This window comes from Coturnix japonica, chromosome 11 (assembly GCF_001577835.2).
Source record: "Coturnix japonica isolate 7356 chromosome 11, Coturnix japonica 2.1, whole genome shotgun sequence".
Lineage (NCBI taxonomy): Eukaryota > Metazoa > Chordata > Aves > Galliformes > Phasianidae > Coturnix > Coturnix japonica.
The window spans coordinates 10,659,850-10,687,395 of NC_029526.1; the positions used below are offsets into that span (position 1 = coordinate 10,659,850).

General features: G+C 38.1%; 1 protein-coding gene and 1 long non-coding RNA gene across 6 annotated transcripts in view; one reads left to right on the forward strand and one right to left on the reverse strand.

Moving 5' to 3' along the window:
- The window catches only part of CDH11 (cadherin 11), a 228,116-nt gene extending 211,092 nt beyond the window's left edge, over positions 1 to 17,024 (forward strand). For 4 of the 5 annotated variants that reach the window (XM_032447059.1, XM_015874078.2, XM_015874075.1 and 1 more), the window contains 7 exons: positions 2,758 to 2,945; positions 4,388 to 4,641; positions 5,625 to 5,761; positions 5,976 to 6,097; positions 6,877 to 6,994; positions 12,885 to 13,136; positions 14,125 to 14,621. In XM_032447059.1, the coding sequence (XP_032302950.1) occupies positions 2,758 to 2,945; positions 4,388 to 4,641; positions 5,625 to 5,761; positions 5,976 to 6,097; positions 6,877 to 6,994; positions 12,885 to 13,136; positions 14,125 to 14,621 (1,568 nt within the window). Of the gene's footprint in view, positions 1 to 2,757; positions 2,946 to 4,387; positions 4,642 to 5,624; positions 5,762 to 5,975; positions 6,098 to 6,876; positions 6,995 to 12,884; positions 13,137 to 14,124 lie in introns of all 5 variants that reach the window. The other variant, XM_032447058.1, reaches the window with a different exon arrangement.
- On the reverse strand, positions 11,305 to 18,393 carry LOC107319338. The gene is made up of 4 exons (XR_001557747.2): positions 18,244 to 18,393; positions 17,707 to 17,786; positions 17,363 to 17,444; positions 11,305 to 12,195 (listed from the first exon to the last, which is right to left on the reverse strand). It is a non-coding gene; the product is annotated as an uncharacterized LOC107319338 (long non-coding RNA).
- Positions 18,394 to 27,546: the final 9,153 nt, after the last annotated feature.

Sequence of the window (27,546 nt, forward strand, 5' to 3'; positions counted from 1 at the left end):
TATTTAAACACTTTTGCTAATAGCATAGAGAGCTTTTGTGTTTGAATGATTGGCTTTGTGTTGCAAAGTGAGTTGTTTGTTAAGGTCAAAAATTGATTTCAAAGATCGATTACCCTATCATTCATTTCTAAAAGCCATGTAATAGTAGAAATAAACCTACAACATGATCATGAAGGCATAGTCTGGATTGCTCTGTTAATGGAGAAAGAAACTGCATTTCCTGAAACAGTTAAATCTCTAATAGAAAATGTATCTCCCCTGTTGCAGTGCTACAGGTTTATTGCCTTTTCCATTTTCATAATTAGAGTGTGGATTTGAAAGAAAGCTAGTTTTAAAAAAGCAAACAGTGTTTACTACTTTGCTCAGACCAAAGGAAGATCAAGAAGTTTTTGTGGGGAAATACAAGGAAGTTAAAACAAAATACCAAAATGTTTTGTATAGGAATAGTTTCTTCTGTGATGGGAGAGTTCTGGTATGCAGTATTCACATAGAGTTTATGCAGAAGAAAGCTCTGTTGTGTTTGAAGGAATTCTCCAAGTGGCCTCAGCTCTTGCCTTTCAGCGCTCCTAGTTCATGGCTGTTTTCAAAGAATAAATCAATTTTGTTTTATTGTTGAGGGTGGACAAAAAATCTACTTTATATTTTTAGAGCTGTATTTCTCAAGCTATGTGAGATTTCTTGGTGTTTTTGTTGTTGTTGTTGTTGGTTTTTTTGTTTTTTTGGTTTTTTTTGTTTTTTGACTCTTGATAGAAGTGTTGCATAATCTATTAGCAGCTCCTGATTATGCCCTTTCATGTCTTTGACAGACCTTCAAGTGAGTGAACATTATTTTCTATTTCACATAGCCTTTCATTTTCAGTGCTGATGCTTCATCCTTTACTTCTGTAAACACTCTCAGGGAATAATGTAAGGATGAAAGTTTCAACTGAGTACTCCACATGCCTTGCATTTACCTTGGCAATATAAACCAAATCTGGTACAATTAAATTTTGAAATTGATGGTTGAATTGTACTGCTGGTGGTCAAATAAGGTCTAATTCAGTACTTGTACTATTTATTTTTCATGTATAAAATTAATCAGGGGTGATGTTAACAGATTCGGTTCTCACAGTTGGGTGGAAATACATTAACGGACCCACACAGCTGCCCTACTGATCATGTGGGATTTGTTTTGGAGTGCAGCATATGCACCATTTCACCCCCACTCTATTTCTCCTCTGAGCACCCATACAAACGGCTACATCCTGAATGTGAACACCTCTGCTGGTCTTGCAGGTTCCTGGACTCTCATGCCAGAACTTAAATGATACAGCCAGTCCCTAAGTGTAAAAATCTGTCAGCATTCTTTACTATTCTAACAAGAAAGTACTGCATCCTAACAATGCCAGGTTTTACATACCTCACGAACATAACAGTCCAGTCATAATCTAGGACCTATTTTTTGCAGAGTAAACCATCATATCATGTATTTTTCTCAGCAAAATCTAGCCACTTCACCAAGTGCTATATTTATATATATGTGTGTGTGTCTTGGGTAAATATTTAAATTGATAATCAGAAATGTGAACTAGAAGGTACTGAACTTTATTTGCTTCTAACTTAAATCTTTATTTGGAAGGCTTGAGAACAAAAGCAGGATTTGACCAGTTTATGTAAACATCAAACTGGTTTCTTTAAAATGATTCCTCAAACCTTTAATGAATTATGTGCTTAGATTCTGGATTTTTTGTGACTAAAGTTAATTGTCTATCTCAGTTGTATTTACGGGTAATGAGCCACATCCCTGCCTCATGTACCTCTCTGGATGTTCCTAGAATGCGACTGTAGGAATAAAGAGCAATTGTGGAGGGGAGGAGAAAAACTATTTTTTCTCCTGCAGTTTTGTTGTTGTTTAATTTTTTTTATTATGCATAAATGCTGATTAAGTGGCAGAACACACTGATGTAGAATTGTAGATTTAGGTTCAAGTCACATTCATTACTTAAAAGCTGGAATGTTTTGGGAAGGTCCAGGAAACAAGAGTGCCTGAAGGACAACTATTGGTGGGAGATTTAACCAGAAATAGCATTGTTCTCTTTCAGTGTCCCTAAGTACACATGGAGAAATGTGCAGGGCATCACAAGTATGTGATGTTCGAGGAAGGTTTTCCTATTTGAGTCTGATGAGGGAAAGCTTCCTGTGTGTGTGTGTGTGTGCGTGCAATCTTTAGTGGTAATTATTTTAATAATAACTATTGCAATCATTCATACCCCGGATTAAAGCCATAGAAAGCTCCACATTTATTCTTTAGGCAGTAAAGGAGTGATCAGGTGACATAATTTGTGGCTCCTGAATAAGTGGGCAGAAATGCTTCTCAAGTATAGAATTGGAGGTCATAGTGTGAGTCATATGAAACACATTTTCCTTCCCTTCTTGTAATAACATCTCCAATATGAATTATAACCTTGATGTCGCCATAATTTCCGCATTCTGAGTGATTGGTTGCTTTTTTAACCCCTCCCTGCACAGACAGGTACACAGATGTTGTGTAAAACATCAGTGAGGAGGTAATTTTATATAGATGAGATTGTGTTTTAAGATTTCACAGATCACTAACTTCTCAGAGCTCTTTATACCATAATGTTCCTTCAGGGGATTTGAAAAATGTAGAAAAGTACCATATTTGGTTGGAACTTATAAGTAAGTTAAATGAGCAAATATGAAGTCTGCTTTCCAGTTGTATACTTGAGGCAAATGCCTGTTCTTTCCTTCCTCCAGGTGTGTACCAGATGTCTGTGTCAGAAGCAGCTGTTCCTGGAGAGGTAGTAGGAAGAGTGAAGGCCAAAGATCCAGACATTGGGGAAAACGGCTTAGTAGCTTACAGCATCATTGATGGAGATGGCATGGATATGTTTGAAATTACAACAGACTATGAGACTCAGGAAGGTGTTGTAAAGCTTAAGAAGGTGAGTAGAACTGTCCTTTCAAACCCACTAAAGTACAGTATTCTTTGTTTCTGACCAAGAATTTGGTAGTAATGCATTAACACCTAAGCTAAAATATCAGTAAATGCAGTTTCAATTAATTTTTGTCTAAAGCTGTGATTAACTCTTAATATTCCATTTCCCCATTAGCTGAATTGCAATGGAAGAAAATAACCAAGAAGAGTTACATAAAAACTGTACAGTGGATTAATTGCACAAACTAAATGAATTCATAATAAAAAGTCACGGTAAAATACAATGCTATCAGCTTCATTGTTAATGAAGTTTTGCCTAGTGCTGATAAGTAGCAGACATTCGCTGTTGCTTTATGTTCAGTCTGAATAGCCTCATGCCCTATAGTTTAAACTCCTCAGCTATGCATTGTATTCAGTACTGTTCTGAAGGAGTCACAGGCTATGCCAAAAGCAGCAAAACAACCAAGGTGATTTCATACATCAGCATGTTTTTAAAAGTGATATTAAATGAATGCTAGAGTACGGTTTAGAAATCATAAATATTATTCATTATTTAAGCGTTATTATTTTGCCCTCTGTCTTCTTAGCTCTTCACTTCTCTTGGAGATAATCAAAAGTCACAGCAGGAGGCCTGGTCAGCTTCACTTCTAAGTTAGCTCTGCTCTGTGCATTTGGACAGTCTCTTAGGAATAGACCTAGAGGTCTCTTTCTCCATTCAAAATTATGCTGTGCTTCAATTACAGTATTTGCTCTAGAGATGAGAATGTATGTTTTGTGTACTATAAAATGTGGGCTTACTATCACTGCCTGCATTCCATCTGTGTTCTGAGTCTGCTTGGTGAATTGTGCTTAGCAGCTGTTTCTCAGATATTTAGAGGCATGACCATTTTGAGGCTACCAATAATACAATACAGCAGCCATTTCACATTGATGACAGTGCAGCTCTGCTGTGACATGTATCGGGCTCTCTAAAAGGACTTATGGACTATTATTTCACCTCCTCTTTGTAAAGTGATATGAAGTCTATGGACAGAAAAATAGAACAACATAACTTCTCCTTTGTGCATATCCATATTTAAAGAATGCCTGTCAGCTTGGGATAGACCAAGCCTGTAGGAAATCCTGTCCTAACCATCCCTCTTTTGTGCTATGCAGAAGACTACATGAAGAAATAGTTATTTTTCCCAGTAAAGATCTTTTCCTGAATGATGCAGGAGGGAAAGAACAAGATAAGGATTCTGTCTTGGTGTTTTCAGTACCTTCATATGCTGCTCCATACATAGAATGTAGCTCCTTCTATATAAGTTGTTTTGTTTTTAAATACACACATTTCAGTCCAAGCTTGTTGACAGTTATGCTCACATTTGATGTATGTTACTGAATACTTGGGAACTATTCACTGCTTTTACACCCTCCAGTTCAATGACTGTGTTAACTTGTTTCTCTCAGGTCTTGGATTTTGAAACCAAAAAGTCCTACAGCCTGAAGGTAGAGGCAGCCAACGTGCATATTGATCCCAAGTTCATCAGCAATGGGCCATTCAAGGACACAGTAACAGTGAAGATTACAGTGGAAGATGCTGATGAGCCGCCTGTGTTTTTAAAACCAAGTTATATTTTTGAAGTACAAGAAAATGCAGCATCTGGTACTGTGGTTGGAAAAGTACATGCCAAAGACCCCGATGCTGCAAACAGTGCTATAAGGTATGCTCCGTTACAGCAGGGTGTTTCTTTCTAAGCATTTTTAACTTTTAGAATTGTTATGCAAATTACTATGGTAGCATAATAGACCTAGGACAGTAATAATCTAAATTAACTCAGAATTAACTGTGACCATACAGGTACTATTCTCAAGTCCATAGCATGAAGAAATACTTACCATTGCTCTGTCTACATAAAATATGAATAACAAAATCTGAGTTAGACTGTGTTCTATGCTGTATTTTTGTAATAAAATATCCTCTGCTATTATCACAGTTTTTTCTCAGAAAATAGAATGCTTAGCAGTAGATTATAGCTTATATTGGGTAATTGTAAAGGATTAATTTCTAAAAGCAAGTATACAAGTATACACACGTAACTTTCTACTGTTATATTAGGTAGTCTTCTATTACTGTATCTTCATCATGTTCTTAGTGTATCTTAAATTGTAGAACACTTTAATGGGTATAATTAACATTTGTAAGAACTGCATGGTAAATATATAAGAATCAGAGGGGTGTACAACTATGAAACTGTTGTAGATGATAGATATTAATAATCTGGTGTGATCAATTAACACCGAGCAATCCAAAGAGCAGTAGATATACTTAAAAGATCTGTGATTAATATGGAACAGATATAAAACATAAAAATCCCAGTAGATATTTAAGTAAGTAAATATCTCAGAGGGTATTTTTATCATGTTTTGTAAAAGAAGAACATTTTGATAACACTTTGATGCTTTAGTACAGAGAGTTCCAAGAACAATAATTTCCATTCACTGAATGCATACTGGCATAAGATTTTTTTCTAAACATACAATTGAACATAGTAAACCTCTTTTTAAAAGAACTGCATATCATCCCATTGATAATAGGGGTAGAGCTTGCAATTATTTAAAAATGATAATGTTATAAAATAAATTTGAATGTATGAAACTGTCAAATCTTTTTGTTGTCTGATTTCTCACTTTCAATCCTCTTTAGGTATTCAATTGATCGTCACACTGACCTTGAAAGATATTTTACTATTAATGCAGATGATGGCAACATCAAGACAATGAAAGCTTTGGATAGGGAAGAAATTGCTTGGCATAATATCTCTGTATTTGCTGTTGAAGTCCGTAAGTATTTCACAGAGTTCTTATATAATCAATAATATACATTCTGTAGTTTTCCTCTTGTCTCAGCTTGGTACGCTGCAATAAATCCCAGTAGAAATACTTAAGGCTATTTCCTCTTTACTTGTACTCAGCTCATAGAGTTCTTGCTGGGATTTTGTTTGTTTCAAGGGGTCTTCCCTCTTCCATTTCATTCTGATTGTGCTAACTCCCATAGACAAGCAACACCAGGAAGCCAAAGTTCCAGTTGCAATTAAGGTTGTTGATGTCAATGACAATGCTCCAAAATTTGCAGCAGCCTACGAAGCGTTTGTCTGTGAGAATGCTCGAAGCAATCAGGTATGCCTGTGCTCTCCACCTTCCCTGCACATCAATTTCCTACTTTTTAGTGTTTAGCCCAGTTTTGCATTGGCAGCTCAAGTAAACATGAATAACTAAACGTATCTTTTTTAAATGTTGGCCAAAATATGTAGAACAAACAGTAAGGCAATTTCCTTTGTTTTTATTTGGATCACTTAGCAATAGAGTGTTTTGTATTTTGTATGTGACTGGTGTGGGCTGTGGGTATCCACCAGTAACAAAGCTGCCTGGGAATAACTCTTCCAGTTGAGAGCTTGTTGCAGATATTAACTCAACATCTTCTAAGGGTCACAGAATGCTGCTTGGGGGGAGTTTGCCTAAAGATTTATCCCCATAGAAAAGGAATAGCATCAGATGGAAATATGGTTCTATACACTGCACTTCTGGAGTTAGGGTAGCAGTTTGGGAGAGACATTGTGCTAGCTCAGTGTGAGCTGCCGAAGTTTCTGCTGACCTTTATTTAGCTTCCTAATTCAACCTTAGCAAAGACTTGTATATAAGGATGTGTGGGTAGGTGTACGCTTTTACGTCTATAAATGTTAAATTTAATACCAAATTAAAAAAAGATTCAATTCCAGATTTTAGTAAGTGTGCACTATGTTTATAATTACATGCATTTATTGAGATGCTTTGGAGTTTTCAGCTATATCATTTGACTTTCAAAGTTCTAAGTATTCAAATGATTTTTCAGAATACTGTCTATATGTGGTGAATCCAGAGAAGGAGCTGTTTGCTTACAGACTACTTTTCTTTTACAGCAATTTATTACAATTAGTGCTGATGACAAAGATGACTCAGCCAATGGACCAAGATTTATCTTCAGTTTACCACCTGAAATCATTCATAATCCAAATTTTACACTCAGAGACAACAGAGGTTGGTATGCAGACTTCCTTTATGATAATGTCCAAAGCAAAACTAATGGCTAACTTAATGTCATATAAAAGCATTTTCATTAATTTTGACAGAGTGCCTGTTTTCTAGAGATTTAGAGTAGAAGGAAGATGAAATACAGCTTAAATATGTGGATATTCTTGGAATATTGCAATGCTTATTAACTCACTTTCATTTTCCCAAATACATATTACATAATAATGTCCTGCATGTAAATCCACAGCCTCTTAATTTCCCATTAAGAAGGTAAAAAGCATTGACAGAATTGTTCACTAAATGTGAATGGCAGATCTCTTTGATTTAAACAAAAACTACCTGGTAAGCTAGAATTAGTGGAGGAATACATCCTTCATCTAACTTCTAACTCTGCTTGCTAATCTTTGGGCCACAAGAGAATACAGTCTAGGGTCTAATGGACTAAAGTCAGTACCAAACTAACTTATTGTAGAAAATTATTGCCTTGAAATGGAAATCCAGAGTGACTGCATCTCAGCATATGGGTATCACGATTCCTTTACCAATTTTCTGTTAATGATGAATTCTTGCAATGAAGTACCGCAGTCACAATGAGTACAATGAGAGGTAAGGAATTTGTACAGAGGGGAAAAAAAAGGCAAAGATGAAAGCCAGGATTTATTTGATCTTCTAACACGATAACATCATTGAACCTAACATGCCGAAGGCTGAGGAAGCCAGAGACCAAAAAAATGAAAAGAGAGAAAGGGAAAAGACAAACTCAGCCATAATAAATATTTATTATATTTACTTAATGGTAATCAGTATGGTGTTCACATTCAATGTTCATTTGCTTTTTTCCTGAATTGGGAAAAATATACAGGTTCAGTGCCTAAGAAATTAGTTTTAATTAGCACAATTTAACGTTTGAAGGAAACTCAACTCTTTTCTGAACTGTTGTACTCAGCTGACCTGGCTTAAATAATGAATCCAAAGGATTCATTCTAGACTGACAGAAATACAAAAGGCAACATGACAAGCAAAAACTTTTTTCGCCTAAGTGCTTTGTTCTGGCCTGCTTTCTACCTCTATAGAAACCTGAAGTGAGGGTATTTGTCATCAGAGCTCCAAAACAGAAACTCCATAATTCTTGGAGGATCAAAGTAGTATTGTTGCCTAGTGCTTGACACTTGTACACACATAAGCAATGCATAAAGGATCCAGTGGAGAGGATATATTTATTCTCTTTAATGTAGTAAAACACAATTTTTTGAAAAATTGATGAATGTATTTTTAGAGAAGTAAATAAAAATGAATTATTTACTTGAGAGCCCAAGGCCAAATTTCTCCTTAAGAGATAATTTATGGTCATCATGCCAAACTGAAAGTGTTTTGGAGTATTTAATCTAAGAGAGAATGCATAGGTCAGAATTGAGGTGCTCTGATACAGCTGCAGGCAAATGAAATTGTGGTCTTACGTTAGACAGCTCCATTAATCCTTCATTTCCACATGTAGCAAATTAATTTTGTTGTTTTAATGACATAGTTAGTCCAGATAAAAATGTTCTGCAGTGAAAATGGTGTTGTATGTTAAATGCAGAGGGTGACAGTTGTGCAAAAGGTTATTTAAACTACATACTTAGGACCAAATCTTCCTGTATAATTCTGTAACTAGGAAATAAAGAGAAGAAATCCATTCGTTCACAACCAGTCTTTTCATGAATTTTATATAATCTTTACTGCTTAAATGTTGTTAATTATTTCTGTATTTTGTTTTTATTTTTTTTTAATATAAGATATAATAGAGTTAAAATTCTAAGTACTTCCATATAAAGAAGTTTTCAGAGAGAGAGCATGCTACTATTAGCAAGTCAAATAATTTACACAATCATTTAAAGTTTCTTTATTCATTTGTAAATCTGAGCAGCTACATAGCATGCCATCACTTTCAGAGAGAATTACTGGTTTCAGATAAAAATGGCTTTATTAACTGTGGAGAACAGTTAATGAAAACTCCAACGTTTGGGACTATTACAGAACTTTAAAGTGAATACAGTCCTATAATTATCATTTAATAGAGTTTCTTTCTACCAACCCCTAAAAGTAATCACATATTGCAGTAATCCAAAAAAGTAATCACATCCCATATCCTATTAATAGCCTACTGTGTTACCAACTTCTTCAACTGAGACTATCGACTATCTTCCATAGAAAACATGAGATAATGGCTTATCACATGCTGTGATAAAACACCAAATTACTTTTGCACTGTTTACTTACATTACACCACATAAATAAACAGTACTGTGTTAGCCTGGGCCTTGTTCAGTTTCAATCCCATTGAAGTCAGAGCTTCAAAAGAGCAGCAGAGGCTCATGACACTTCACAACAGAGAGATGAATTGTTAACAGATGGATTTCCAGCTTTAAATCCTTCTCTGTCCTCAAATGAAATGCCCTTTACTTGGGCTCACCTTGTATGAGTCCAGCACACAGCCAATACTTCTGGAAATAATGCAACCACCCCGCTATTGCACTCTGCACAAGGATGCATTATACTACATAAAACTCAAGTGTAGCAGTGTTTTGAAATACACCAGATGGAGCTTTATAAAGACTGAAATTAAGATTTTAAGTCAGTCCACTAAAATCAGTGACTAAAATCTTTTTTTTTTTCAATATGAAAACACTCTCTCACACTCAACATTTTAATCGGGAGATTTTGAAGCATATGAACAGTAAAATACAGGTTTTTGCTATGGATTCTCCATAGTACTTACCAGTTCTTGGTAATGATTTCAGACACTTGGACACCTGGAATTGTTCAGGCATCCTGTTGAGTCAGCACTCACATTCTGCTGGAAGTGACAGTAATCACAATGCATTTAGCTTCTTCCATCTAGAAGCATCTTTACATAGTACTGGGGTCAAAGAGCCCCCAAAAACTAAACTGTATTTACCTTTATGTAGAGGAAAAACAGGGAAAGCATCAAAGAAATCACCAGAAAATGGAGAATCAAAAATTAGCAAAATCAACTGTAAAAATCTTCATGGTGCAATGCAACTTTAACTTTTAATTGGAAAGATTTCATAGAGAGCTCATGCAATCTTTGCTGAAAGCAACTTTGGAAATCCCAGGCAATAATAGCTGAAAAATGAGAGTATGTGTATTTTTCTGGATGGCATCAAGATGAATATTTTCTTGCTCTTGTCTTTGTGTTCTTTAAGACTGACAGCCTGGTAGCTCCCATATGTGTTAAGTAATAGTTTTAAGCCAGTACTGACATTTAGCTTCTGTTTCTTGGCTTAAAAAATGCCATTATACATGGATTATAGTTATACTCCTGGGACTTGAAAATGATGAAAAATCAAGGATGAGAATATTAGCTAGGATTACATGTTATCTTTTATCCAGGTAAAGGAGGTTTTTGTTTTTCTCTTGTGGATATTATGTCCCTTCTAAATGTGAGAACTGATCAGGAAAAGAAACAAAAATGATGCAGTAATCCTTTTTCAACTTTAAATTAGATTTTAATTTTAAAAATGGCAGTGGACATTGCCCATTGGATCACATTCAGCCTTAGTAAAATTGCAATTGACCACAGTGGAGCTGGCCATACTTCATAACTGAATAATCTGCTATCCTTTTCTAGTAGGAATACTATTGAAACACATTTGTGTTTATATCTAATTGTTATAAGCCCATTAATTTAATGTCAAAAAATAACATGCCTATCATCACACAAACACTGATATCGCTATGGTTCTCCCATTGTGCCACAAAACCTGGACAAATGTTTAGAAGGGTAAAATGTCTATGAAAAGAAACAAAAGGGCACCTCCAGAAAGCTGAAGTGATAAATAATTAGATCTTTATGAGCTTCTCTAGCCTCAGCAAATAGGACCAACAAGTAAAGGAGAAGTTAGTAGTTTTTTTCCTACCTGCATACTATTGTGGGATTTCATTTTCTCAAAGACTACAGTTCTGTGATGCAGATGTAACCAGTCTGGGCATCGATCATGCTGGGCCTGGCAGGAGACACGAAGACATAAGGAGATTAACTTACTTCTTCTACATATATCAAACAGACTGTATCTAGGACCTGAAGGTCCTAAAGAAATTCATCCTTTTTTTTTTTTTCTTTTCTTTTTTTTTTTTTTTTTCTGTGATCTTCAGAGTTTTTTCTAGTAGGGGAGTTTCAGTAAGCAGGGCCCCAGTACAGGCTTTCTTCTCATCCCATAAATTGATCTGTGTCCACCAAATCTGGGAACTGTTTCAGACCTTCTTATGTTTCAAGGGAACTGTCTGCAAAGGTGGTTAACATAAGGCAAGGATACTTAATTTTTAGTATAATTTATTCACAGATTTTCATGGAAAAATACAGTGATTAGATCATTAAAAAGAGGTTCTATGTTTTGCATTATTAAATTCTTGAAATTATGCTGACTCTTCAACAGGAAAATGATTAATCTTTTGCAGTACCTCAAGGCAGCAGTAAAAAGGAGGAGAACAGCCCTCCATTAGTAGATAAAAGGACCTTTATTTTCTGTCTTTTCTTTTTGTTAGTAGAAAATCCATTCTGAAAACAGAAAAGGTTGTGCAAAGTAAATCTTTATAAACTGGTTTTTGAGTTCCAAAAGCCACAGATATGGTTGTTTCATTTTACTTACTTATTTCAGGATGTTTACAAATTTATAAACTTAGGGTCAGTCTGAAAGATGAAAAACAAGAAGTACAAATAAAGAAATGCTGTTCATGTTTCCTTGTCTTTGTATTGGTCAGGCTGGGAGTAGGAAGCACTGGCTGTCTCATTCCAGTGTTTCATTTCACACACTTGCCTTTCAAATGCTCTTGCTCCAGGGAGAATGAAGGACTATCCAAAGTGACCTCTGTGCTGAGAGAGCAGCTTGGTTTCCATGCTCTGGACCAGGAGGCAACTGCTCAGAGAAAAAAAAAATGAAAATAGCGTTAGTGTGAGTGCTACCTTAACTCCTGTGTTATGGGCACATAAGTAATTGCGTGTGCCAGGAGACTGTGTGTATGTGATTAAGTTGTCTGAATTCTGGCTTTGGGTGAAAAACTAGTTCTGCTAAAATATGGCTTACTTCATTGTGTCCTATTGAAGAAAGTGAACAAATCTGCTATTACACAGTAAGTGTTGACTTACTTCTGTATCTTGATGGGAGTCTCCTTAACAGGCCAATTTTGTGTCTTCCATTCCTGTAGATCTGGCATCAAGAACAATAAGTCAGGGATTTGCTTTCTTCTTTTCCACCAGAGGTTTTAATTCTGGAAAGAGCCTAGAACTTCCACAGACAGCAATGCCAAGGCTCAGTCATTCTAGCAGTTGATGAAGTCTTGTGAATTTCCCAGAAAGTCAGTGGGATGCTAAAGACACTGTCATCATCTATGATAATGATTTGTAGAATAGGCTTTCAAAAACATATGCACTTTTTAGTATTTATAGTTAATGTATCAGATTGCCTTAGCTGGTATATCTAATATTCAGCTGTTTATATGATGTCTGTTTTTATAATAATGATAAACATCATCAGTTGCAAAGTCATTGCTTTGTTTACTGTGACCATATTGCCTTATGGTGTTTAAGTAATTTGTGAACTCACATATGAGGGCTGCTAAGATTCTTTGTAAAGAGAACGATATTATGCAAATCGGTATTACCAAAGAGAGCTAAATGTTGTATTCCTAATCACCCAAAAATAATTAAAAGTATTATATTACTGTGCAAATTAAACACAGAACTGTAATGTTTTGGGGTCATTACGAAGGTGATCCATTGTACTGGTTGTTTTTACGTGCTAAACCATCTGAAACTTCAGAGCCATTGCAGTAAAATATATTTTTTCCATATTTACTATGACTATAAAAGTGATGACTATCTCTCTTCTTTAAACAGATAACACTGCAAGCGTTCTTGTTAGGCGTGAAGGATTCAGTCGTCAAAAGCAAGATTTATACCTTCTTCCTATTGTAATAAGTGATGGAGGGCTTCCCCCTATGAGCAGCACCAACACCCTGACCATCCGAGTCTGTGGCTGTGACAGCAATGGCTCCTTGCTCTCCTGTAATGCTGAAGCCTACATCCTCAGTGCGGGATTAAGCACTGGGGCTTTAATTGCCATTCTTGCCTGCATTGTGATTTTGCTTGGTAAAGTAGTTATTTACTTATTCTACAGTTATCTGTATTTAAAAGTTAGGCTTGCCTTTCATTCCAAGATGTATGCATTAATCTTAATTTCTAAGCATGTATTCCAATAGGTGGTACTAATCTGGCAGGCTGAAACACAGTATATGATGACTGCAATAGCAAACACGAGTGAATATGTCTGGTGTGCTCGAGGAATGTCCTTCTGTGGCCCAGTATCAGTTAATCAGGAGCACTGTTTAAAGGAGGTCACAACATACAGTTTTAAGTTTTGTGATCTTCCCTGGATGACAAGTTCCTTATTGAGGTCAGCCAGGATTAATGGCTCCTGCCAGCTATTTCCCTCCAACTTCCCTTGTGTTGAAGACAAATGAAGGGCTTGGAAGATTTGCTTTTAAGAAAGTGCTATAAAGCATTTCCGGATTATTTGAAAATATTTATATAAAATGTTTTAATTTGCTCCATCCATTTAACGGCCATTATTTTCTTACATATTTAAGTTATTTTAAAGAAATCTACAGTGAGAAGGAACACATCAGTAAAGATGTGTTTGGAGTTGTTGCTTCAGAACAATTCCATCTTCATGGAAATGCCCAGAACATGAAATTGGAATTTAGATTTGGGCATACAGGAGAGAGAAGAGATTCATCCTGTTTGGCTGCAAGCAGACATGTGATCGGACCACTCAGAGGCAGTCACACAGCATTAGGGGCCTACAAATCCTTTTATTGAATTAAAGTTATGCAGTAATGAACAATTAGTATGAGGAATGGCATTCAGCCCAAAGAGAAACCTTTGAATCATTATGTTCAACTCTGTGTACAAACATCATAGCTTTTACGTAGCTGGGTATGCTAAAAATGCAGATGCTAGCAAAAATACATGCTGAACTGGAACATAAAAGCTAAGATTTCAATGAATGCAATAGTCTGTTTTTAAAGCAGTTTATGTTCAAGAGTGCAGTCTAACTTTTCTTTTTTTCCCCCTGTAGTCATTGTAGTGTTGTTTGTAACACTGAAAAGGCAGAAGAAAGAACCTCTGATCGTTTTTGAAGAAGAAGATGTCCGTGAGAACATTATTACTTACGATGACGAAGGAGGAGGAGAGGAAGATACTGAAGCTTTTGACATAGCTACTTTGCAGAACCCCGATGGCATCAATGGATTTATTCCTCGTAAAGACATAAAACCTGAGTATCAGTATATGCCAAGACCGGGGCTTCGACCAGCTCCCAACAGTGTTGATGTTGATGATTTCATCAACACAAGAATTCAAGAGGCTGATAACGATCCAACTGCTCCTCCATATGACTCTATTCAGATCTATGGCTATGAAGGAAGAGGCTCAGTGGCTGGTTCACTTAGCTCATTAGAGTCAGCGACAACAGATTCTGATTTGGACTACGACTATCTACAAAACTGGGGACCTCGATTTAAGAAACTTGCAGACTTGTATGGCTCCAAAGACACTTTCGATGATGATTCTTAACAATAAAGTTCAATATTTGGCCTTAAGAACTGTGTCCAATGTTCTGAAGAATCCAGAAGAAATGTAAGCAGGTATTTTTTTAAAAATCAAGAAAAATCTCATTTAAACATTTGACAGAAGGGATTCCTTTGATAAAAAAGGACATAAAAGTGATAAATACTGTGAAGTACCTTTTCCTACAGAAGGCAAATACAGAAGTTGGCTGCCAACTTCACTGGAGGAAAAAACCCACTTAAGAGTTACAGAATATTTAAATGAAGGAAAATGCTAAAAGTGAACCAACAAATAAGGGAAATCTTTTATGTGTTATGAACATCTAAATCTTTTATGTCAAAGAAGCTTCCACAAATTAGAAAAGTTAACAGTTCTGAGCTGTAATTTCGCCTTAAACTATGGACACTCTATATGGTAGTGCATTTTTAAACTTGAAATATATAATATTCAGCCAGCTTAAACCCATATGATGTATGTACAGTACAATGTACAATTATTATGTCTCTTGAGCATCAAACTTGTTACAGCTGATTCTTGTAAATCTTTTTGCTTATACTTTCATCTTGAACTAATACATGCCAGATATAAAAACTCTGTCTTGTTGCAGTGGGAGGCGCCCTATTTCTATGTCATTTTTAATGTATCTATTTGTACAATTTTAAAATTCTTATTTTAGTATACATACAAATATCAGTATTCTGACATGTAAGAAATGTTACAGCATCACACTTATATTTTATGAACATTGTACTGTTGCTTTAATATGTGCTTCAATATAAGAAGCAGACTTTGAAATAAACTGATTCTTTTTTTAATTCTTGTTCTGGTTATTAAGCATATAAGAACAAAACATAGTGTTTCTAATGTCCCATTTATAGTTCTGACTAATTTACTACAGTTGTGACCTTTTAATAGCCTTATTTATTATGTGTTTGTAGTTGGTTTGTTGCCTTGTTAAGTGATTATTTAAAAATCAAGTACATTTTAAAAATGGTTTTTAGATTTCAAAAAAGAAAATGTAATGTCTGGTGAACATTTTGTACCCCCTATCTACAGCTTGTGGCTGCTCCCAGAACACAGTAAGAATCTTCCTATAATACTGCTGTGTTTTCTGGATTAAATTAAGTGTAATACTTTTACATATGTCCCATGTAATATGCATTTATCTTATATCTTAGAAATTCCAGAGGTTTCGGAACCGACTTTATAAGTGGACGGGAGTACTCTGTGCTTACAGCTTACTCCACGCTTGTGATTTCCCTGTCTGTGCTAAGCTGCGGGTTTTAGAGACTGAAATCTGACCCCATTTAGCTATAAGTTCCCTAAAGACTGTTCTACCTGACAATTACCTTACCTGAGTATTAATTAAGATTCTGGCACTTACTTTTGTTTTACTTTATTTTTCATTTATCGCAGTAGAATAGAATCATCCACTGATAGGAAGGCGTTTTAATTTGTGATGACAGAAATGCGGAGTGCTTTCAGAGTCGTTCTTTGTAATGTATGTTTTTAATCTAAAAATTATCTATAACTGTTTTTTATATTAGTTCAGAAAGAGCAAGGGATTGGAATACGTTCCGTGCATCCACATTTTCAGCATCTGTGTACAGCTGTAGTTCTCCTAAATTTAATGTAGTTTGCTGTTTAGGGTCAGAGATCAGCTGCTGCAATATGGGAAGAGGCAATAAATAGGAGCGATATCCATTTTTCTACTGTTCATTTTACAGACCCTGTCCTTCATTTGCAGTCAGGTACCCACCTGCTTGATCTGAGAGGAAATCTGATCTGTTGTATTGCTTTTCTGAAGACCCCCATGTATGTAGTTAGATTAAAATTTAACTCGTTAAAATTATGAATGACATTTCAGCTCTATAATCACAACATATTCACTTGTCCCATTATATCCTTATGTTTTATAAGGCAGAATTTGCTCAATCAGCAGATTTGCTCTATAATGTTTATTGTTATATTACACTTTATTATAGCTGTTTGCATTCTATATAATTCTATACTTTATTATTAACTTGGTTCAAATTTCTTTGGTTGTTGATTTTTCACTGTTTATAATCCAAAGAATATTTTGCTAGATTTGCACATTACTCCGTTTTAAATTTAAATGAATATTAAAAAAATGAAATGAGTCTCAATTTACAAATTAACAAATGGAAATAAAGTTAAAAAGAAAACAAGAAGTCATTTGTAGGACTCCATCCTCATTGATGCTGTCTGGTTTTGTTTCACTATTGAGCAACTTTTAGAATTAATAACTGCATTTTCTACGTTTTTATGTTTGATTTTTAAGAAGGACATTGTCAACTACATTTTTTAAGTTTCAAATGCTTTGAGTTTTAGTCTCTATTGTTTGTAGCACTCTCGTAGATGCTTGGAAATAAATTTTCTTTCCCTGCCGGTTTTGTCCTTTTTCATTTGATTATTTTTGCCTTTCCCAGTGAATATGCAATTATGATAGTGCTTTATTGAGTTAGTCTTGCTAATCTCGGCCAACACTACCTCTGAAATGCTGGGAATTATACTCATTAGGTATCATCTGCAGCACCCCAACGAATGGTGTGTTTTGGCACAGATACAGAATATCTATTTGTGTTAAACTTCACAGCAGTGGTCACTGGAGTCTCGTGCTCATAATGTGAGTGTAAAAATCTGCCCAGCACAGCAGTACTGCGTTAGCCCCAACACAAATTGGAATGTGAGCTGAGGCTGTAGTTTGTGCCAGCACTTCCACATACCTGAGGAACCTGGGAAGGGATTTCACCTGCAGGAGCTGCTTTGGGGGCAGTCTTTCTCACTCTCTGACTGAGCTTCACATCCCTGGAAGGCAACGGAGAGATTCATTATAACTTCACTGGGTTTGAAGGCGAACCATAATTAATAGGAGGATTGTCACAGCTCTGAAGCAGGTAAGTTAAGGGATCCTAACAAGTGCAGGTGATGCTTCAGCCATTTTTTCCCTCTTGTACATTCTGCTCACAGCATCATTTAGGAATGGAAGAGTAAGGGAGATGAGAAAATTCTTCCAAAAACTTTCAGTGAATGGAGTATGTGTATGTGCTTTTGCTGGCAAAATACTCACCTCCTTGTCTAGCTGCTTGTCACCTGGAAATCTTCCATTTGAGGAGGGCTGTTGTGTCCCCTTTCTCTCATATATCCACACTGTAAACATACACAATTTTTCTCATCACTAGCAAAAAGCAATTAGGTATGCTGGTTCAGTACTGGTTGCTAAGGGAACTCTCAAAACCTAAACTGCTAGGGGAGGGAAGGGTTTGTTTGGGGTTTTTAAGTTCTCTCTGTCATGTTGCTGCCAATATGTCAAGCAGGTTTTGATACCATGTCAAAGGGTACAAACTTGTAAGCTTGACACCAACATTTACATCATGCACGATCATGCCTCAGAAACTGATACGACCAGAGATGAGAAAAGATTTTGAATAATTTACATGTTTTCTTGGCTCCTCACTGTTGACTGACAAAATAAAACGCTCAGTTTTACTATGTTGTTGCTGATAAGCCTACTGAAATAGTGAAGAATGGGACTTTAAATCTTGCTCACAGAGAGACAGCCTTAGCTTCCTGGGACCCAAAAGCCTGGAATTCTTTCATGCCTTACCTGTCCCAGCAGAATTCTCAGATTAATGTTTCATTTTAGTTGAAAAACACATTAAATAAAAATCTTTGCAAGTTTCCATATTGATGAGGAGGTGGCTACAGAGGTACTGTACTCAAAGCTGAACAGTCAGCACCAGAATCACATTCTGCATTAAAACAACAAGAACAACAACAATAATAAATTGCTTATGTAAGGCAATCAATGAGGTTGATAATATTAGTTAGCTAGCTGCTAGTCTCTGGAGTTTTTCTGCTATTTTCTGTACTATTATATGTAATATCTGATGGACTTACTTCTTGGTGCCTTAATCCAGCATGGAGAACAGCCTGGCTTTTGGATCTCAGGGTGATGTCTTCACCTTGTGCAGGTGGCCTACTAGTCATTAATCTCAGGCTTTGATAGGGTATACTGTTTCAAATCCTTCCCTGGTTTAGTCTGTCTGACCATGCACACCCCAGTCACTAGTATAACAATTTTAACCAACTGAGACCTCCTCTCTACTGAAATTCATAATCATCTGAAAAACATGTCTTCATGTACAGAGCCTTGCCTGTATTTTTTAACATCCTTTCTTAGTAACTTCAAACCTGCTTTTGAATTTAGCTCTTAACTCCTCGTCTGTCTTTTCATACCATAGGACAAAAGCTGCGACTTCAGGCTCAAAGAGCAGCTGTGTTATTTGCACAGTGGATTTTGCCAGTATCCAAAATCCATCTCCAGTGAAGGAGCAGTGGGTTACATACATCACGATCTCTGTAGTGGTTTCAGAAGCATATATGGTGCATTTCATGTGTCTCCTTGGAAAGAAAGAGAACACATGCAACCTCTTTCCAGGTCAGAAAGAAGCCCTTCCAGACTTTCTGTTCAACCTAATTCACACTGTATAAATAATTATATATTAACTGGGAAAGAGAATTGAACCCGATTCTAAAATTACCACTGATGCTCTTGTGATTTATCTAACACTAAGCTCACAAAACCATTATATATTTTATATATAAGTTTATATACATAATATACAAAGGAGATGATGCCATTTAGTTCACTTTCAGTAACTTGTATACTGCATCAAGAACAGCAGCATCACATCTAACACAATGAAAAAGGCTTTAGACTTTTTATGACTGCTTTAGACTGAAGTTAACAATCTTTTCATTCTTTACTTCTCTCTTATTTTCTCTCCTCTGTTAACAAGTGAAAAACATGCCTATTTTAGCTGACCAAATCCACATCAGTTGAAAAAGAAGACAAAAGCAGTAACAACTAAAGAAACCATTCACTTGAAGTAAGGTCTGGACAGCTCTAAGTTATTTCATGAATCTATGACTACTTTGGTCACTTTGGCAAACTTTTTCCAGTTCTGGCACTAATAGATCTTGTGGACTTACTTACCATTCATATCACAGAGCTGCTTTTAAACACAGAGAGCTTCTGTAGCGTTCTTTGAGATAGATAGAAAATCTTGAGGGGGGTGGTGGTAGTGGTGATGACTTTAGAGTCATGACATATTTATTTCTTCTAATACAAAATGGGATTTCCATGTCCCCACGCTGTGCTGAGAGCACTATCACCGGGCGGTAAGAAAGAATTTTTCATGGAGTAATAAACTCCCTAGAGCTTGATAAGATAGGTTTAGGAAGCCCCATAGTTCCCCTACCTCTGCAGAAAGTCCCTTCCAGGATGCTGCTCACCCCGCCACAGCCCAAGTTCTATTTCCTTCTTATTAGTGCACTGAAGAAAGTCATCATTAATCAAATGCAAGCACATTTAGCAAAGTTCAATGTGTATGAAAAATTTATGTCAACCTTTAGGGTCTATGACAGCCCCAAGGCTTCACTTAATAAGTTCTATAATGACTTACTGTTAATGGCTGATTCACATTATCTCTTTGAGGTCTATGGGGCCTTTCAGTAACATTTTCTATTATTGATTATAGAGCTGTTGCACATCATCCAGACATAGAAGCATAAATGTTGTTTATATTCTTTGCTTTCTAAAATGAAAATGTAGGTGCATTAAACTATAAAAACTCATACAACATAATTGCTGGCACCAAGCCCTATCAGCTCCCAGATCTTGGCAGCCAGATGAGGCTCCACATGGAGAATGCCACCCCCTGCTGCCTTGCAAACAGGTAACAGAGGGGAACCTACATGCAGATGGTGTTCCTACTACAGTGGACCTACTGTCCTCTCACCCCTCTGGGAACAACAGCAAAGAATTGGAGGATGTAGGTCAGTTGCATAAGGCCTCTGCTCGTCGAAGCAGGTGTGCCCCTCCAGTGAGTCCCTGCCCCCCCCCCTCCCCCCCCTGCAGGTACAGTACAGTGCTCTGCAGGGGCAACTGGATAATTGTGGTGTTGATGGATCTCCCCAGTCAATGCTTCCAAAAACTAACCAGTCTTCACCTAAAATTAATACATCATCAAATAGGAAAACACGACAGGTCATTGTCATTGGTGACTCTCTGCTGAAGGGAGCGGAAGGGCCAATAAGTAGACCAGACCCTCTGCATAGGGAGGTCTGCTGCCTCCCAGGTGCACAAGTAAAGGATGTAACGGAGAAACTTCCTTCCCTGGTCCGGCCCACTGATTACTATCCTCTGTTGTTGTTTCAGGTTGGTAGGGATAATTTACACAAAACTTCCCTAAGGACTCTGAAAAAGGATTTCAGAGCCCTGGGAAGACAGGTAAAGGGTTCGGGAGCACAAGTTGTGTTCTCCTCAATCCCTTCACATATAGGGAATAACGAGAGGCTTAATATAATGGGCCAGTGGATTAATACCTGTCTCCGAGCTTGGTGTGCTCGGCAGGGGTTTGGGTTCTTTGACTTAGGCTCTGTGTACAGGAGACTAGACCAGCTAGAGACTGATAGGAGTGGCTTCTCCCACTGTTCAAAAAAGGATCTTAGGCCGTGTTGGGCAGATTCATTCAGAGGGCTTTAAACTAGGTATGAAGGGGGATGGGTGTGTAACTGGGGTCGCTAACACAAAGTTGGCACGTAGCGACCCAGTGCTTGCAGGAGAGGGGCGTCCTTGTAAGAACCCATGGTCTTGTGCCTTCGTGACAGAGGAGGATGACCCTATGAAGGGGGAAAGGGGTAAAGCCAGGTCTTTTAGGGATAACCACGGCTATCAAAAGAAATCATATTTAATCTCCAACATTTATTTCTTTCAGAATTTTACGTGGAAAAAAAACATCACAGAATCACAAAATGACCCGGGTTGGAAGGGACCTCAAGGATCATGTAGTTCCAACCCCCCTGCCTAGAAGGGCCACCAAACATACACATTTACTAGATCAGGTTACCCAGGGCCCTGTCCAACCTGGTCTTGAACACCTCCAAGGACGGGGCATCCACAACCTCCCTGGGCAGCCTGTTCCAGGGCCTAACCATTCTACTAGTGAAGAACTTCCCCCTAACATCCAACCTAAATCTTCCCTCTTTCAACTTAGAACCATTTCCCCTTGTCCTGCTATTGTCAGCCCTTTCGAAGAGTTTACTCCCCTCCTGGGTGTAAGTTCCCTTCAGGTACTGAAAGGCTGTAATGAGGTCACCCCACAACCTTCTCTTCTCCAGGCTGAACAAGCCCAACTCCCTCAGCCTGTCCTCATAGGGGAGGTGCTCCAGCCCCCTGATCATCTTCATGGCCCTCCTCTGTACCCTTTCCAAATTCTCTATGTCTTTCTTGTACTGAGGGCTCCACACCTGGACACAGTACTCCAGATGGGGCCTCACAAGAGCTGAGTAGAGAGGGACAATCACCTCCCTATCCCTGCTGACCACCCCTCTCCTGATGGAGCCCAGGATCCCATTTGCTTTCCAGGCTGCCAGAGCGCACTGCTGACTCATGTTGAGTCTTTCGTCCATCAAGACCCCCAGTTCCTTCTCTGCCGAGCTGCTCTCAAGGACCACTCCTCCCAGCCTGTACAGGTGCCTGGGGTTCTTCCGGCCCAAGGGCAAAACCTTGCACTTTGCCGTGTTGAACCTCATTAGGTTCACCTGAGCCCAGCTTTCCAGCCTGTCGAGGTCCCTCTGAATGGCATCCCTTCCTTCCACTATATCGACCGCACCACTCAGCTTGGTGTCATCAGCAAACTTGCCGAGGGTGCACTCAATTCCCTCATCGATGTCATTAATAAAGATATTAAAGAGCACCGGTCCCAAGACAGACCCCTGGGGGACGCCGCTCATTACCGGCCTCCACCTGGACATAGAGCCATTGACCAGCACCCTCTGTCTGTAGCCGTTCAACCAATTGCTTATCCATCTAGTTGTCCACCCATCAAATCCACTTCCCTCCAATTTGGAGATGAGGATGTGGTGGGGGACCATGTCAAAGGCCTTGCTCAGGTCCAGGTATATGACATCGGTCGCCTTCCCTTCGTCCACCAACGCTGTCACTCCATCATAGAAGGCCACAAGATTAGTTAAGCATGACCTTCCCCTGGTGAAGTCGTGCTGGCTGTCTCAGATCACATGCTCATTCTTTATGTGATCGAGCATGTTGTCCATGAGGATCTGTTCCATAATCTTTCCAGGCACGGAGGTGAGGCTCACCTGCCTGTAGTTCCCTGGGTCCTCCCTGCTCCTCTTCTTGTAAATGGGAGCATATGAAAATACATTTCAAAGGGGAAGGTTTCTGACAACTACATACCACCTATTGCTGTGGCTTTTACACAGTGATCCAGCAAACTCTTTACAGAACACAATTCTCAAGATTACTCAGTGCTTGTAATAGTGCTATTATTTTTTGAAGCCTAGATCCTATATATGCTTACCATTTAGCACAATGTTTACTACTGTGAATAAATGGTAGCAGTCATAATAGTAAGCATAATGAGGTAACACTACTGTAATCTAAGTGTTCCCACACTACTGGAAGCTAATATCTCGCACTGTGTTGGAACGCTGTTAAATGAAAGAATACGAGCACTTTATGTGCTTACACATACTGTTACTGCACTATAGACCCTGCTCTGAAGTGCCCCGTGTCATGTAAATTTCCTTTCATGGAGAAAAATTCCTCCAGTAACACCTAACATCTCAGTATGAACAGACAGAAAGATACATTTTTTCATCATGGCCACCCGAAGAGAACTGATTGCATGTTTCATTCATGTAGGCAACAATATGCAACTGTAGGAAGAGGGACAAAATAGAAAAGAAAATAAATAAAGCCATAGGATTTGCTTTTTGAAAAAACAGGAAGAAAGCAGAAAGAATCCATTGCATTGAAATGCACTACAAATTGTCATCCAGGTCAGCATCCACTATCAAGCCACTACAACATGTAGGTCAAAATTGAAGGCGAATGCCTTTCTTGCTCCCACCCCCTCCTTCCCTTCACATTCAAAACATTACACTCGCTCCAAGTGCTGAGGCACAAGGTCAGAAGCCATCTTACTGAACACACAACACATCAGCACTGAGAAAATAGGTATGAGGCATTTCTTGAGCGTGAACACATTAGGTAGTAAAACTACCTAGTGGGTAGATCCAGGGAATACATGGCATGGTTTGCATTACCTACTCAGGTTTGTGATGCTGGACCAGCTGCTCTGTGGTGGAAGTGGCTGAACACAGTCAGAAATCGGCTGGCTGCTTTGCAAATGAGATCACAGGGTAAACAAGCTACTTATCACCAAACTCTTTAAAGAATTAAAAGCTGTGCATAACCCTGAATGTTCCAAGGAGACTATTGCTGGGAAACTGCTCTCAGCCATGGCGGGTAATCAGAAATTTTGCAAGCGATCCTTGCTATTAGCACTGTTTCAAAATAAAGAGGGCAAAATGTCTGCATGGTAATAATAGAGACTTCAGTTTTAATGAGACTTGGGAAAAAGAAAGGCTAGATTTTCTGAGAGCTTATTTGCCCTTGGTGGGTTACAAGGTAATGCAGAAGTCTCAGCTTTTTTCTTTTTTTTTTTTTCTTTTCTTTTTTTTTTCTTTTTTTTGGCATGGAGGTCAAGAAGGAGTTGGACTAATAAATGAACATTAGACTCCCAATGCACCTGTAGAGTTCAGATCCTAAACTAACCCTCTCAGCACAGCACGTAGAGCAACATGACACCAATTCATTGCAGAAAAGTCCCTTTCCCATCACATATACAGAGGTGAGCCAAATTTCAGCAACAGTCAGTTGTTCTGTTTATTTGGCATTGAGGAGGTTACTGTAATAATCTGTCTCCTAAATCCCAGACTATGTCCTTTCCTGCGACCTCCTCAAAAGCCTCAGGCATATCATTCTTTGCTATCAGTTTGTGTTGGCTGCAGAAATCTTAGTGCAAAGTTTATGAGCTATTCTTGGGTGCTACTAACTGCAGTAGTCACAGATAGATGAGCAATTCAAAGCTTCCTACCTGGCACTGGGGTACAGCATCATGGAGGGCTGATGCTTTAGGCAGCACCATCTGGGCATGGTGTGGCTGTACCAGCAGCACAGCTGGATCTGCTGTATCAGTGATGTGCTGGGACCAACTGCACAAAAGAAAAACAAACAAACAAACCCAATCCAAATCCAGTTTCCAGTCTGGGGACTTAAGAAGCATTTCTAGGATGGCAAACTGCATGTAAAGGACAGGCAGCAGAAGAGGTGCTTAACCAAGGCAGCAGGGCAAGAAAGGGAGTTTCACCCTAAACCACCCTCTTCTCCCTGCATTTTACTATCTGTCTTAGAAGCTCTTTTAGGGACGAAAGGACTACAGATTCAGGAAAAACAAACACATAAACAAACAAACTATGGCTGCCTGGTACACAGTAATGAAGAGAAACTATAAGAGGTAGCAATCTGAGCACCTATAAAGGTATCAAAGGGACTTCACCCTCAACGCTCTCCTCAATCTCTGCTCTCCAGATAACACTTAGTCACAATGGAGACATAACACCATGGTACAGATATAGGAGACAAGGCAGTGCAGGGAAGAGGTTTGCTTTGCATCATCCATGTCAGAAAAAAATAGTATACACTGATATCCATTCAGAATGGCCAACAGAGCAACATTTTGAAGGCTCTAGACCACTGATGACTTTAAATGTAACATCACAGCTCTTAAGGGCCCTTTCTCACATCACCTCAGGCTGATGTTCACAGGCTCCTGGCTGGGCTCCTTTCCTGTTGTGCTGTGGTCAGGTCTGCCTATTGGTTCAGTCTGCCTATGTTGTCTCAGCCATTTGGGGTCAGTGCAGACCATTTATATAAAGCATGATAAATCCTTTAGCGTTCAGATCATGAAAGCTTCCTCATTCATAGCTGAACAGCAGTGAAGTGGGGTGTCCACCAGGTAAAAGATTGTTGGACTTAATGGACCAAATTCAGAGTTAACTATCTGCCAGAGAATTTTCATTTCTCTCTCTCTATCAGAAAGTTTAGAATTAGCCTCTGTCTATCACTTTGAATCCTGACATCATTTAAACTCAGACAACTTCACTGCCTGAGTCACTTTATCAGACAGAATTTCTGACAGATGAGTTCTTCACCTCTTTGCACAGTTCTGCATGCTTATATCATCCCCACTTGCTTTCTGCTGCTCACCGGGGAAAGGCCACATATACCTTTTGGTCTCTGGTTTTGGTTGTTCATGTTTGTTTTTATTTTATTATTATTATTTCCTGAAATATGCCATTGTCTTTCTTGATGCTTTCTAGATTACATTTAAAATGTATTCTGCATGCCACCCCATGTACTCCATTAATAACTTTGCCACCAGAATTCAGAACTCAGTATATTACTCTCCATTAAGAAAATTTATGATACAGGTTAAATTTATTTTAATTAAAGACCACTGTTGTCATGGAGGAGCATAATATCAATCTCACCAGTTTAATGAATAAACAGGCTAAATACTAAAACAGTGTTCACTTCTGCAGGTCCTCCCGGTTCATATCCATGAGCCAAGAGCATAGAGATTGCATGAAGAACAAGGGCAAAGACTGAACAGTTTAGAGGTCAAAGTGACCAAAAGAAGGCCAGAGGAATCACTTTTCACACTAGAGGAAAAGGTGGCCAAATACAGATTTAATGCAGAACAGTTTCACCCTGCCAAAGAAAAGAAAAAGCCTCGCAGAAGGTTTCAGGGGCTGCCAGTGCATATTATTCAACTTTCATTAACTCTCCCAAGAACAAGCCAGAGAATTCAATTTGGATTCTTACTGCAACTGTAAACTGCAGCCCATCTGCCTTCCATCCCAAACAATGGGTGGGCCAACATTTATGACAAAAAATTTGTCCTAGGATTTGAAGGTTTAAATAGCAGTTACCTAAAAAAAATCTGGTGCAGCTCCCCTCTTTCAGAACTGCATTTTAGAAGAGCATTTTGTGTTCAGACTTCTTACGACTGTGTTTGAACACTGCTTGAAATGATTCAGGAGTTTTGCTTGACAAACGGTTGCTGTGATCCAAGGCCCATATGGCTTGTTTTGGAGTGTGTAAAGGTCACTGCTTCTGTTAATACAACTAGTACAAATACTTCCCTGCCATCTGACGATATTCCTCCTTATTCAGATTGGCAGCCATTTCCCCCCCACAATCTGGAATTTCCTTTCAACGTGGGTTGTTGAAGTGGAGATGATAACAGTTTTAAAATCAAAGGTTGAATGCTTCTGTTGAGTTATACTTGGAACCAACCATGTTCCATGCAGTGAGAACATCCCATATGGAAAGGACATATGTGTTGGATACAATAATACATAAATAGTGGATGCAATTTTACATAACCCTTATATTCTTATAACTGTCACATATACTTCTGTAATGAGACAGGTGAAATAGATGACTTTGATACTGATATTTAAGTCCATATGTTGAAAGCTTACACAATGAACAGGCGGTTTTAAAGACAGATTTAGCTGCTCAACTCTTCAAATGCTTGCACTAACATGACACCTTAGGAAATCTCATTGAAATATCCTAACAAAATAACACCATAGACAGCACCGTAACTCCATACTATGAGAGCCACTCCCAAGACATGCACACATTCAGAAATTACCAAACAAACTATTTAGACTGGTTTTGTTTTTGCCTTGGATTTCTTTTTTTGAAGTTAACTTTTTGAAGAATCAGAGTCAATGAAAAGTTTCAGTGAAAAAAAATCAGAGCCGAGATTAAAGAATACTAACAGTTTTGATGGGAAGATTCAGCATGGCTATGATATGGAGCAGGGATGTGAAAACTGGCAAGAGGATAACCATGTCGTCACTGATTTACACATTGCTCTCTCTAAGAAAACCCATCCAAATGTAGAAAACATATAAGCATTGGAAAGGGAAAAGAAAACATCTCAGTTTGCACTTGCGCAGAAGA